Below are 14,558 nucleotides of genomic sequence, written 5' to 3' on the forward strand. Positions count from 1 at the left end.
AGTCCAGGCCAACTCTGTTGGCTTTGCTTAACTGATTAAACCCCTGAATGGGCCAGGCCAGGATGCAGGAGCCCCAACCGCAAAGGGGGACACAGGAGGCGGAGCAGGACTATCTCTCATGAATCAAAGCATAAAGTAATGGCCAAAGTTTTCAGGGAAGAGACTTGGGGATACTCGTGTAGGGCTATTGCAGGCTGGACAAAACTACACATACTATATATACTATATAGTATATGGTATATATATACTCCTATATGGACTCCAAATAGCCCTGGGGCAGGGGCAGGGGCATCATGAGCGTATAAAAAGTGTACAACAAATGTCATAAAACGGCCACTCACCTCGATAAACTTTGCTGCGTTTGCCAGCGGCAACGATTTGTTGCTGTTGCTGTTGTTGTTGCTGCTGCTGCTGTTGCTGGACAGTTGCAACGTCCAGTTGCAGCAACAAACGAGGCGCTGAGGCTGCTGCATTTGTCACAGCGGCCACTGCCGCCGAATGTTGCTGATGTTGGCCATGTTGCTGATGATGATGATGAAGCTGCTGCTGCTGATGATGAAGATGTTGCTGTTGCTGTTGCTGCTGTTGCTGCTGTGCCAGATGGGAATGGGAATGATGGGCATGGGCCTGGCCATGGACATGGGCATGGGGATGATGTGCGTGCGGATGGGCATGGGCATGGGCATGGGCATGGGCATGGCCATGATGATGGTGATGGGCTATGGCGCCATTTGGCCCCGTCCCTGCTGGTGGTCCGTGTGCCGGGCAAAAGCTACGATATTCCCCATTGATGTCTATGTAAATTGGCGCCTCCACAAGTGGCCAAGCGGCGCCAGTCAAAGATGTTGCCGCTGTCGGAGCTGCTGCTGCCACCGCTGATGCCCCGGCAGCGACTGTTGCAGCCACTGTGGGGGCGGTGGCTCCTACTGTTGCTGCCGTTGCAGCGCCTCCTGCTGTCGGCGTCAAGGTAATCAATTGCACGGGCAGCAATTGGGCGCCGTTTCCCGTGCCCGCTGGCAAATGAATGTGCGGCATGCCACCATGTTGAGCACAATGTTGTTGCTGTTGCTGTTGCTGCTGCTTGGGGGACAACTGTTGCTGCTGCAAGAGTGGGAGCTGCAGCTGCTGCTGCATCATTTGCTGCTGATAGTAGACCGTTGTCTGCTCGTAAGCCGCATACAGCGTGCTGGTGCTGGAGCTGCTCTGCGATGTGGTTGTCGTTGCAAGTGACATGTTGCTGGTGCTGGTGGTGTTGCCCCCTGCAGCCGATTGCTGCTTGGCCTTCAATGCGGCTGGCTGAAAGGGCGGCGCCAATGGTGTCAGGTTCGATTTATATGCCTTAATCAAGGCACTGCTGGTGCTGCTGGTGGGCCCGGCCCCTGCTGCCACAGCGGCTGTGCTGCTTGTGGAGGGATTTTGATTTAGTTGCTCCGTTCCATCCATTCCATTCGATGGCTTACGACCCGTCGCTGGGGCCACACGGCTGTCGTTGCTTGCTCGATTATTGTTGTTGTTATCGACTATCGGCACCAGGGCTGGCGATTGGTAGTGGGCGTGATTGCCTGACCTATCGATTACCTGATAACTTTCACCGATGAAAGTCACCAAATCGTGGCAGGCCTGCTGCAGTTCCTGCGAGCTACTGGCAGCCGGTCCTTGGGCCACATCCCCATCCGCATCCCCATCATCATCATCATCGCTTTCGATGACATGTTCGATGATGCGAAAGTTATCGTAGTCTATGATGCGGGCATAGCCCATCTCTAGGGCAATTCCTGTGAGACGGGCCACGCTATCGATTTGATCTTGGTCTTCATCGACTTCTTCCAGCTCCAGCTCCAGCTCCTCCACCTGCCCTTCTTCCTGCTCTTCTTCCTGTGCTTCTTCCTGTTCCACTTCCTCTTCGGCTTCCATATCTTCCAGCCGATCTTCACTGGGTTTTGGAATGTGCTCCTCTTCGGCTTCCTCCAAGGCATGGCCCTCACCAATCACGCTATTTGTTTCGATATCTAGGCTGTTATCGTTATCGATGCCATTACTATCATGTGGAGGGCAACGAACACTATCGCTATCGATATTTCGCATGCCATTGGTGGCTGGTGTGTCCGCCTCGGTCTCCGCTTCCGCCTCGGCCTCCTCCACAATTTGCGCCAATTTGGTCCTAACGGGCTTCACCACCGCTTCACCATCGTCCTCCTCCTCCTCCTCCTCTTCCTCCCCCTCATCGCCGTCCGTTTGAGTGCTGCTATCGATAAGTATCGTGGCCGTGGAGCCGTAATAATCGCACTCCTCGCACACCAGATCCGCTTTGCCCTCGTTCGCCTCCGCCACCGAGTGACTGCTGACTGTGGCTGCTGCTGCCATGCTGTGGCCGTGTGGATTTGCAGTTCTTTAACCTTTTCAGAGTCTCTTTTTCGTACGGGCTTCAATCTAGATTGTTGTCCCTTGAGTTGATAAACAAATGCAGATTTATGTTCTGTGGCGACAACAACTGTTGCAAATTGTTGTGATTCCTGCAGGGCAAGGACATATTGCTGGCCTTTTTGATCAAATTAAGGCACACACACATGCACAGGCACACGCACACGCACACGCCTCATAAGGGCCAAGTTTTGTGCCCTCAATTATTTACACCTGTTGAAAAAAAAGAGAGCAGAAAGATTGTTGTTTAACTAAAGGAGTTTTTCACTTTCTATCAACTTTGCCCTCTCGAAAAGTTTGTGTTCCCCCTTTATTGAAAGCCATTAAATATTTATTTTAATTAAAATCAAATCATAAATTCAAGGAGGCACAGACGGAGGGGGGGGGCAGCCGTCTGGCAATTGTTTGTCTTGTAGGAAATGCCCAACAAATGGAAAGAGTTGAAAGGGCTTAAAATACATATCGAAAGCAGAAAATATTTGGCCACAAAGTCAGCTTTAAAGCGACAACAAAATACAATATTTTCAATTGAATTTTCTTCATAAATCCCATTCGAATAATATTCTTCAATGCAATTAGTTTTAGCCAACAACAAAAAATAAGTCAAAGGGATTTTCTGTGTGTGACCCAATTATAAAGGAATTTATAGCAAATCAAAGCCAGAATAAAAGCCAGTTAATAAATAAAACCAAACAAAAAAAGAAGAGCAAAACAGTAAGCCCTTAATTTATATGCATTTCGCTTTACGAAAATCAAATAAAATCACAGACTAGAAATAATATTAGTAAAATCAGCTAAATCTACACAATATGCAAATTCCAAATACAATCTCTCTCTCGACACACACACACACAAACACAAACACATATCGGTCAATATGCAATATGTATGCGTAAATTGCGTTTTGGTCAACAATTTCAATATTTTATGCGGCCAACCCGGCGTATGAGCAATCTACCGCTCACTCTACATCGCTGTCTGTCTGTGTGGGTGTGTGGGTGTGTGGGTGTCCTTGCGGCCAGAGGCATATGAATAATGCATAAAGCTGAGCGCCACGGAAGTTATTTTCTATGCAATTTACACTACTTAAATACGTTGGAATGCTCGGTTTCTGTTCCCGGCCGCTTCTGGCTAAGCTGTTTGGGGCATCGCCAGAACAAGTGTTCAATCAAGGCCTAATGGCCATATTTAGCTCAATTTTATGTCAATATTTTTTAGTGTGGTCTACTTTCGGGGGACAGGCGGAAAAAGGTGCCACTTCGATAATTATTTAAATGGATTTTTCAAGGATTTTAAACAGATTTTTTCAATAAAAGAATATATGATAAATAAATAAATAAATATATAAAATATACAAAATAAATAAAATATAATCAATACACAAATAAAATATTAAAAATTAATAAAATATAAAAAATAAATAAATAAAATATAATAAATAAATAAAATATAATCAATAAATAATATATAATAAATAAATAAATAAATATAGATAAAAAAAATAAAATTTTTTTAAATATTACAATGTAAATAGTTTTACGAATATTTCTGGAAATTTACAGACTATATAGATCTGGCGATGACAATAAGATTTGTATACCACAATTTAGATAAATGTAAATAAATATTTATGTAATTTCTAGCGTAAAAAAAAGTCTGTTTCTGCATTATAATCCCTTTAAATCCCTTTGAAAAAACCCAAAAAAAACCTCCGCTCGCTGCACATTTTGTCACATAAATACATCAAATTTAGCTAATTGTCACAAACTATTTTCATAATCATTTCAAATATATTTGTGTCTATAAATTTGCAATTAAATTAATTAGTTACCCCCCGAAAGACCCCACAAATATTTGCTTTAGCTTTGTGTGTTCATATTTAATATGATTAAATAGGGCTCATTAAAATAAACCAAAACAATGCTGCTCTCACCCACTTGCCAGGCAAACACCTTAATTGGTCAACAATTTCACCCAAAAAAGGAATAACAATAAAGCGGGGAAAAGTTTTAAAATATTCACTGGATAAGCGAAAAGTTTGCACCGAAAATTAATTAGGCAAAAATTAAATTTATGGCCGCAAAACAAATAAAAACGGAGCCACCAGCAAAAACCAATAGAAAATGTTATCTAAAATATATATTTTTGGGGATACAATTTATCGGGCGGGAAAGCCATGAAAACTGTTTACAAAATATACCGCAAAATATTTTGTTAGCTCATTTCCATTTCCGAATTTACGAATGCAGAATTTCATAATTGAAATGCGGAAAATACGAGCATGTGCCTTCAAATAAAGGAAATATTTGTGGAATCGGTGGTAGAAAAATCCAAAAAGGGAAACCATAATTAAAGTGATTCGTTTTCAATAAAATATAAGCGAAACATTAAACTTAATGCAGATATTATTTAATAAGCGTCAAAGCGCACCCCTCGCCTGGGCGTTGAGTGGGCGTGGCAGACGTGGGGGAGCAGGGGGGGGGGCATGGCAGAAAGTTGCAAAACGATGCGCGCATCGCAAACTTGAAAAAAATGCAATTAAGTTGGCAGCGGCGCCAAAGGAAGAAGGGGGTGTGCAGGGGGGGGCGCCATAAAATATAAAAAGTGATACTCCCAGTGTGCGTGTGTGTGTGTGTGTGTGTGTGTGTGGAAGCGCGTGCATGGCCGCAACAATAAGTAAAGCAACAAATTTAATTAGCACCGCAGGAAGGCAGGCAGCGAAAATTGAATAAAATCCACTACAGAATAAGTTGAGATATTGCCACAGGCAGTGGCTTTAAGACCTTGCGAGGAGCTAAGCATATGGCATATATAGAAGCTCTGAAGAGCTATAAAAGACACGGAGAAGAGAGAGAACCTCAAGGAACATCCAAGAACACAGCTCACAGCTTCACAACTCCCCAAAAAGGATTCATTTCTTTCTACTCACAACCACTTTCATTAATTTCATGACCATTTCCTTGATTCAGATGAAAATATATTTATTTCTCCTTCTATTCCACCTGAAACGTATCTAGGAGATAGCTTTGCGGCCCAGACATCTCCCACACTTTGTAGTCCACATTTTTGCACATCTTTCATTAAACCTTTTGTCTCTTTTTCGCTCAATTTTGGACTCACATTCCATGAATTCCTTTACCAAATATTCGTAGAAGCCTGAGCTTTCGCCATAATTAAACGATATAGAAGAAAGGGCAAATCCATCCTTGAACAGCGACCTTAATCCCTCAAACAGTTCCGCTTCACGGCGTCGTACTGTGGGCCACTTTCACATTGGGGCTTCGTTCGTCTTGGTTAATTTTTCGAGGACTACGAAAACTATTCCGCGCCACTTTCGACGCCAGGGAGGAGGCTGTATTTTGTGGCAGCCACACGGGGCTTCTCACTCAAAGTTTCACTCAAAAGCGTTCGCTCTCTCTCTCTCTTGGCCGCCCACTCTCTCACGACGCATGAGTGAGCGTCGACGGCCCCCCCGAACCGCATGAAAAACCGAAACCAATTTCAAGCTTTCAGCATTTCAGGACACGCAACAAGTTAGACTTCATTTTTATGACCAGCGAAGGCACTGTGGGTGGAGCGGGGAGGGCAGAGGTGCGGGGGGGGGAAACCCATTTACGACTTGAATTTCCATTTCATAGTTTCAGCGCCACCGTAGGGCATCATTTGGATTATGAATCCGCAAAAGAGAGATGATGACCCCGCCGTTTGATGTCCACCCAAGCAGAGCTCTTGATCTTTGGCCTTTGGTGGCCCACGCAGCGTATGATTAATATCTGTATTAATTTGTTTTATGGCGCACACACCGCATACGCCGGGGCTTATCCAACATTCACTGCACGCGCGCCTCCACATGACACAACGCGACATTTGACTAATGACAGGAGGAGCGTCTTCTCTGGAGAAAGCGAAAACTTTAATGGGGGAGTTTTAGGAGTCTGAAAAGAGAGACAAACGAGTCCGCAGGAGAGAGTGGGTGAAGTATTATAGCCTGGCTAAAATGTTGACAACTTGCTAACAAATGAAATGCAAACATGTTGCAGCAGGCAGCGGGGGGGTGGGGGGCAAGAAGAAGGGAACTCGAAGGATGATGATGATGAAGGAGCCTTACAAAAGGCCTACATATGTATGTTTCTGTGTGTGCCCCTAAGCCGCTCTTCTGATAACAGAATGATTGAGGCCGAGAGCCCACAGACCGAAGATGGAATGCTCTCTGGGGGAAGAAAAGAAAAACAAATAAAAGAAGAATTTCCCTCAAGTCTCATAAATTGATTGATGGAGGCAATGGGTCTATATTTTCGATGCCAAATATTTATTTGTACAGAAAAAATCACTACGATAGTGTGTGCTGCTTCAACCCACTCTCTATAGGCTGTATACCCTTCTCCTTTGAGAGTATTTGGTGCAAAAAAAATAATAAAAAAGGGGAAGAAACTCCAACCAAATGAGCGAGCACCGCTTAGCCTACATTTCTCCTTGGGCTCAAACCGAAACCTAGAAAAAAGTCCTGAAAGGAAATAAAGTTTCGACTGTCTAACGGACACGGAAATACCCTACCCCGAAAAAGGAAAAACCATCGCCAAAACCAGCTCCAACAAAAGTACGCGTAATAAGCGTAAGCACAGATGAGCGAACGATGAGCACAAACAACTTTTAAGGCTAATCAAATATATTAAACAATGTTTTAGCTGGCAAACTGCTGCAGGGAATGGTAATGCCCTAGACCAGGGTAAACAGAATCAAATGTGGAAGGAGGCTGACAGACAGGCGAGGCGAGGCAAGGACTGTGAAAGGAGCTTAAGGATTTAAGCCCAAACATAGAATGGAAGCGGGCTGTCGGGCTGGCAGGTGGCGACAACGAGTGGGTAGCGCGACGGAGAAGGGAGGGCTCTGGAGGAGGCTGTGTGGCGCCCCAACGGTGTGAGTAATTAAGACGCAAGTGCGTAAAAGTTGCCCGCATGAAAATGACGCAAAACGCAGACCAGGATAAATGTGTCTGCCGTAGAAGGACGATAGACAGCTGGAGCTGGGAACTGAAGGGGAAGATGGAGCAGCACTGGGCACGGGGTACGGGGTACTGGCGACTGGCTACTGCCACTGAAGGTGGAGCTCTGCAGATGATGCTGTTGATGAAGCCCCCTCAAAAAAGTAAGCACAAGAAATGGCTTCAATTAATTGACTTAAGCAAAGAACAGAAAAAACAACAACAGCAACAAAATAGGAAAGAAGAAAGTGGGGTGGGGGGGGGGCACACAGCGGGAGAGCACAAATTGTTTCTGTCGGAGAAAAACAATTTTATAATTTTATTTCTTTTTTTTCTTCGTGGCATACTTTCAGGCGGGGCTCTCCAGCTCTCCAGTAAGAGCTTCACTTATCTGTGGGTAAAACCTAGGAAAAGGAACTTAAGCCCAAGTCAAAGAACGTCTTAAGCGAAGAAATTTCACTACAAAAACATGGACAAATTTTATTCAAAATTGAGGGGATATCAAAGACATTTTCCTCGAAGAAAGGAAAGAAAAAGAAAAGGTCTTAAGCAGAGAAATTTCACTCCAAAGACATGGAACATTTATTGGAAATTAGGAGCAAATCAAAGTATCTTAAATTAAAGACAATTCACTCGAAGAAAGGAGGTCTTAAGCGCAGAAATTTCACTCCAAAAACATGAAACATTTTTATTCAAAATTGAGTGGAAATCAAAGACATTTTCCTCAAGGAAAGGAAAGAAAAAGAAAGCTCTAAAGCGCAGAAATTTCACTACAAAAACATGGAGCATTTATTCAAAATTAAGAGCAAATAAAAGTGTCCTAAATTAAAGACAATTCACTCAAAGAAAGGGCTGTCTTTCACTCCAAAAACATGGAATATTTTGTTCAAAGTGGAGAGCAAATCAAAGAAATTTCCTTCAAAGAAATGGCAGAGAAATTCCAGGCCAAGATCTTTAGCATCGATTTGCCTTTTCCCTTTAAAGATTGGCAAATTCAAATCACTCGCCGTAACAGCTGTGTCTCCTCTTTGGCCCACCGCCCCCCCGCCCCCAAAAAACAAGTCAATTAAAATTGACAGTCTAAGGATATCAAATTTGTCAATTGCTTGGGCAAGCACGTTTCTGGCATAAAACTAAATTACAAAGGCACCACCCCCGCATCCCCCTCCCCCCCACACACACACACACACACAGAGGAGCACGGAGCACAGGAGCACAATAAACAAAGTGCAATTAGTGATATACGAGATACGAGACACAAAGGGAGTCCTGGAAGAGGTAGAACAGGTCAAAGTTTATGGCAGAATGCAAGTCATATTTTATACAAGGCCGAAACGTCTGCGTTGCAGGACATAAAACATTTTGCTGGGGAAGGAAAAAGCGAGCCAAAGCCCTGACACTGATGCTGACACTTGCACACAACTCATCTGTCGCTCTCCGTGTGGCATGGAGGAGGAGCTCGGTCGGTCTGTGGGCCACTGGCACTAGAGCCCATTGTGCATATAATTTGTCACTTGCATGCTCTTTATACACACTACAAACATGACCAACAGACGGGCGGGAGACACACAGGAGACAGGAGACAGCAGACAGTGGAAAGGAGACACTGGACACTGGACACTGGACAGTGCCACAGTGCCACAGAAATGATAGCAGACAGCGGACATACGGCAGGTCGTCTTCTCGAATAAAACACAGCAAGTATATCTGTCGGAATGGTGAATCAGTCGTTTATCACGCAGTCACATAGTCATTCCCCATATACGATTTCACGCATACCTTTTTGGGGCCCACTGTCTCTCTCCATAAACGTCAAAGAAGATTTAAAATCGCATGTCCTGCGAATTGGTATGTCCTGTGTATGTCCGCTCAATCGAGAATATTTGATTTACTTGAACAAATTTCCGGTAAACAAGGAAACGATGAGAAATAAAAAAAAACAACAGGCAGATTTTCATTTTGGAAATTGATGAGGAGAAAACTTTAATTTTTATTTATTTTAACAGACGCTTAAAGTCCTGAAGGAAGCTGACAATTAATTGTATCTGATTTGGGGGTCTCAAGAGCGAGGATAAAGATTTCATGTATCATAAGTCTAGAGGCATACATTTTATAAAATTACTCTGGAGCATGGAGCATGGTAGACTTGGATATATCTACATAATCTATTCATCGAAATATTCTATCATTTCGATATATCTATTCATCGAAAGATTCTTTCATTTCTATATATCTATCCATCATTAAATCCACCTCTATCTATCTATCTATCCATCTATCCATCCATGAATCTATCTATACATCTATCTATCTATTTATCTATCTATCCTTCTATCTATGTATCTATATATCTAACTATCTATCTATCAATCAATCAATCTATCTATCTATGAATATACCTCTCTATTCATTCCTCTCTCTGCATTAATCTATATCTCTATGTCTATCGTTCTGTCCACCCAAATCCCCTCTCTCTATTAGTCCACTATCTCATCCGTAGCCTATCTACAAATCTTTTAATCTACTCAAACACATATTAATGTCTATTTCGAGGAATTTCCCAGCAATGCATTATCTATTTTTCTATAATTTTGTACTATTTAAGCCCATACCATCAATAAATATCAGAAACACCCCAAAAATGAGTGATGTTTATGGATATTTTCAGTGATCTCCCACTTTCAATAAAAACAATAAATAATATGATTACCACCATTTATTTATGAATTATTGATTGTCGATTGTATTGACAAATGAAAAGGTTAAATATTTGTCTGATATTCGTGATATTTTATATGTATAAAAATACAGCGGCGAGCACATTTTTCACTTTAAACGCCTGTAAAATCTTTAAAAATTAATCAACCCTTGGGATTTATTTTTTCATAGATTCTTTAATTTAGACAATAATTTCAATTCAAAGAGATCTTTTTCCTTAAGATATTTCAATTTGTACCTGTCGAATTTATGAACTTCCGAATACTTTTATATCCCATAGAAAACTTTTTCTTATTGAATTATTTTCTTTTCATTTTTAATTATTGTGAGAGTGAAATAGAAATACTTTTTAGATGTTTTTTATCTCTCCGAACCCAACTTTATTTTCCTGAAACGCCATTGAGAATGATCGAGCGTCGATCTACATCCTTTTTGCCTGGCCGTATCTTTGGTATTTTCCTAGAGGGGTCGTACATTCTTGGATTATTAATATAAACTAGGGAAGCCGTATTGGCTGATGCAGGCTATAATGGGGATAATGATAGGGGCTTTCCCACCACATATAGATACAAATTTATTTCTGTTTATATATCCTTCAATGATGCATCCTGCCTTTCTTCGCCCATAAGATCTTTACCCTTTATTAACATGCATCCCCCTATTTACCTACATATTTACTATTTATCCAGGCTTGTTTCTTTCTTTTTGCTACCCAAAAACCCCAACCATCTCCTTGTATCGATTTGCATAAGCATTTATATGTGCCTGTTACCACAGCTTTTCTTCACTAATATTTTCTCTATTTATTATTTACCCGAGAGACCCATAAAAAGCCCCTGGAAAAAGAAGCCGAAAAACACCTTGTGGAGCGAAAGCATCGACCATTACCTCGGCAGCAACGTTTCTCTCAGTTTAACCTTTATCCCTTGCCATAAATAATAAGCGTGAAGCGTGTCTGTCATACAGGATTGTCACTCTCCCCCTCCCCCCCCCCTCTCCCCATCCCTTTCCTTTGAGCATAAAAAAAATCCTAGTCATGTTTTGTTTGGGCACACTGACAAGTGTTAAAATAACATTTGCACTGCATTTTAAATGGCAAAAGAATTTTCCTGAATTTTCCTCAATTTTCCTGTATTTTCCTTTTGTTTTCCAACTGCAGAAGCGAGCGTTGAAACCAAACAATCAACAAACGAATTTCCTGGCTAGTCGGGGATTTTTTGTTGTTGGTCGGTAAGAGGGAGAGGGAAACATCAAACATGCTAAATAAATGTTCGCTTTGGGCCACGTTTTTCGTTTCGTTTGGGTCTCTCTTTCTGTCTTTCTGGCTTTTAGACGCTGGCTGCTTCATCTGATTTCGCTTGGGCTTGGTGCTATTTTTAGGCTTTATCTAAAGCGGCAATCAAACTGAATTTAACCCGCAAACGCACACACACACACACACACAGGCGCAGCGTGGCGCCTGCTGTGGCCCTAAAGCAAAAATCATAGCATACTTTAATGCGCTGCCCACGGGTCCTGTCGCTTGGGCCTACAAGCTTGCGAAGGATATGATGGGCTTAGGGATAACTTGGAACAGGGTCTATTCTTGGCTCATCAACAGGGTATCAATCATTTGGGCCGCATCCTTCTTGGCCATTTTTTACGCCCATATTGCGTACCGCGGCGTGTCACGTGAACGCTTCGATGGCTGCCATATGGCAGACTCTGTCTGACACTTTTTGATTAAATTACCGTTGCCTGTCAATAAGAGCGACAGGCCCGTCCAGGCCAGGGCACAAAGGCCTCTGCTCTGCCTCTTCCCCCCCCGCACTATCCTTGCATATTTGCAACTGTCAAAGTTTTTGTGCCACACAATTAATATTGTTATTGCAACTCAATGAAAGCTTTTTGTTCCAGCTCTGTCATCGTGCCACGCCTGCCGCCTACCGCCTGCCGCCTGCCGCCGCTGCTGCTGATGCAACAGTAATGACATCTTGACTTGTCATTCAAGCCTGACAGCTGTTTAAGCTCTAATTGCCACTATAAACATGATTGATGCCTCTCCTCGCCTCTGTGCCGAAAACTTTGTCCTTGTTGCTCTCTCGCCCTCCCCCTCCCCCTCCCCCTTCCCCTCCCCCCCTCTCTCTTTGTCTTTTTTTTTTTTTTTTGCAGCCCGTTTAATTAAACCTCCATATGGCAGACGGTTGGCCGGAGAGCGATTGCCAAAGAGTTGTTGGCCCGTGTGTAGGCGGCGAGGAGTGCTATTTTTAGACGCCGCAGCGCTGATTAGAACAGCAGCAGGAAGAGCGTCAGCACAAAGGCGTCCCCTGTCCCCCTGTCCCCCCGTCCCCCTGTCCACCCGTCCCCCCATGTAAATATCAGAAGCCAATATTGAACTGTTGTGTGGCTAAAGTTTACTCTATGCCGTTTCCCCCCCTCTGCCTGTTTGTTTGTTTGTTTGTCGGGGATTATTGATAGATATGGCCAAACTCTCGCTCTCACTCGCCCTCTCTTTCACTCCCACCCTCACTCTCTCTCTGTCTCTCTCCCTTATGTAAAGGCGATAACCGCTTGACGCAAGTCAGCACAAGGAAAATTCTTGTTACCAACCAATTGAATTTTTTTGGTTTTTGTTGGCTTCTGATGAAATATTTGAGAAAATTGCAATGCCAAGGGTTTCAGGTGTGGGAGATGTGTCGAAGGAGTTCAATGGTTACCAATCCATGGCTATGACTTATCTTTGAGATATTCCATCAAGGAAGATGCCTTTGGAAGCAATACAAACAATACCTTCCTACCTATTGGGGAATTTCGTATTCAAGGTCTAACCAAAGACTCAGAGCCATCCAAAAAGCTGTTCTATAGAGTGGTGGGGGCTCCATCTTCACCTTTGTTTCGTGTCTAGCCACTGCCCTTTGAGGATTTTGTCTGTTCTGCAATGCCTTGGGCACCTAAGTCGGTCCCCTGAACACAACAACAAAATACACAGTCTCTCTTTGGCTTTACGGCTCAAAGAATCCAACAAAATATATATAGAAGACTTACTTTCGATCCAAAAAAGAAAATGCCTAAAAGTCGCTTCATTGTGGCAGATTTTTTAAAACAATTTCATACGAATTTAACGTTATAATTTCTATCGTTATCGTTATCGTTATTTCTTATAACAGAAATATTTTTGAAAACCCAGCAAGTCACTAAACAGTCTTAACAACTCTGCTTATTTTTTCATTCATAGAATCATTTTCAGAAAAAATCCTATAGGAATAGAACACCAAAAATCATGCCGAACTTCAACGGTGCCATCATTGTGCACACCCTGCAACTGCTGAAGATACCGGCCACAGTGCGTCAGATCGTGAATACCATATCGAACCACACCGATCTGCCGGAGGAGGACATCAAGAAGCCCGTGAAGCAGACCCTCGAAATGGGCACACGCTTGGGTTTCCTGCAGAAAATGGACGGTAAGTTAATTGAATCTGTAAAGGCTTGAGATCATTTTCCCTGTCGCTACGAAGGTCGCTACTACCTGGTGCCGATGACCTTTGAGAACCTGATGAGCGAAATGAAAGAGCTCGATTTGAAAGCCAAGACCGAGTCGCAGCGGCCAGTCCGCAAGGCTAAAAAGGAAAAGAAGGTAACCAAAACCAAATCAGAGGGAAAGACCACCAAGAAACAGATCAAGAAACCGGCTGAGGAATCCCAAACCTCTACCATCACCATGGTGCCCTCTGAACTGAAAATAAGCTCCAAGCCCAAGGCTGTCAAGTAGTCGAGGACCTCTAGAACAAACCCAAATAGAACCCACTGTAAACCCACCTGAAAGAACGCAACTTAAAGACCCTACAATTGAACCAAAAGAGACCACACTTCCAGCATATAATAGCCAACCAATGAGCCACTTAAATTGTCCGTTTTGTTTAGCTTAAACCAAAATAAATAATGAAATAAATATGTGATAAATAAAATGATTACTTAAAGCAATATTTGAGTGGGTTTTTGGTCCTTGTTTATACAGAAAATTCGCATAATTGTTGCCCCAAAACAAATGATGAATTTCCCCCAAAAAACAATTGAATTTCCCTCTGAAAAACAATTGAATTTCCCCCCCGAGGGATATTCATTTTAATTACAAAATTTCAATCGGGAATTGTGGATATTTCTTTATGACTTTGTAGCGTCTAATGCCACCCCCTGGGGGGCAGTCTCTTCCTTTGAGAAATGATTGCTCATTTACGCAAGTTGACAAATGTCTCAATTAGCGTGGGACGACTGCAGGACTCTGTCTCTCTCCGTTGGGGCAAGGCAAAAGGGATGCCACGTCGCCCCGACTTTGTCGCGACGCTTCCTATTCAATTTGAAAACCAAATGATGCGTCCCCTCCGCCAAGTGCCAATTTGCTCTGTGCATTGACCATATGGTGGGACGCCCCCACAGACACACACCAACACACACACAC

The 14,558-nt window shown here is 43.0% G+C and overlaps 2 protein-coding genes across 2 annotated transcripts in view; one reads left to right on the plus strand and one right to left on the minus strand.

Annotated features, from left to right (window-relative positions):
• LOC6588877 (transcription factor mef2A) overlaps positions 1–2,523 on the minus strand; it is a 48,408-nt gene extending 45,885 nt beyond the window's left edge. The window contains exon 1 of the mRNA XM_002015294.2: positions 342–2,523. Within this exon, the coding sequence (XP_002015330.2) occupies positions 342–2,364 (2,023 nt within the window). The 5' untranslated portion in view covers positions 2,365–2,523. The remainder of the gene's footprint in view (positions 1–341) is intronic.
• A 10,823-nt stretch (positions 2,524–13,346) lies between these two features.
• LOC6589490 lies at positions 13,347–14,066 on the plus strand. The gene is made up of 2 exons (XM_002015293.2): positions 13,347–13,563; positions 13,618–14,066. The coding sequence occupies exons 1-2, from the start codon at positions 13,380–13,382 to the stop codon at positions 13,869–13,871; spliced, it is 438 nt and encodes a 145-aa protein (XP_002015329.1). The 5' UTR covers positions 13,347–13,379; the 3' UTR covers positions 13,872–14,066.
• The last annotated feature ends 492 nt before the right edge of the window (positions 14,067–14,558 follow it).

This window comes from Drosophila persimilis, unplaced genomic scaffold, assembly GCF_003286085.1.
Source record: "Drosophila persimilis strain 14011-0111.01,24,50 unplaced genomic scaffold, DperRS2 tig00000191-arrow-pilon, whole genome shotgun sequence".
Taxonomy (NCBI): Eukaryota; Metazoa; Arthropoda; class Insecta; order Diptera; family Drosophilidae; genus Drosophila; species Drosophila persimilis.

Bases quoted from the DNA above. Each gene is read 5' to 3' on its own strand.
- LOC6589490 (XM_002015293.2), top strand. From the start codon at position 13,380: ATGCCGAACTTCAACGGTGCCATCATTGTGCACACCCTGCAACTGCTG. The intron at 13,564-13,617 runs GTAAGTTAATTG...GTCGCTACGAAG, and splicing joins TTTCCTGCAGAAAATGGACG to GTCGCTACTACCTGGTGCCG.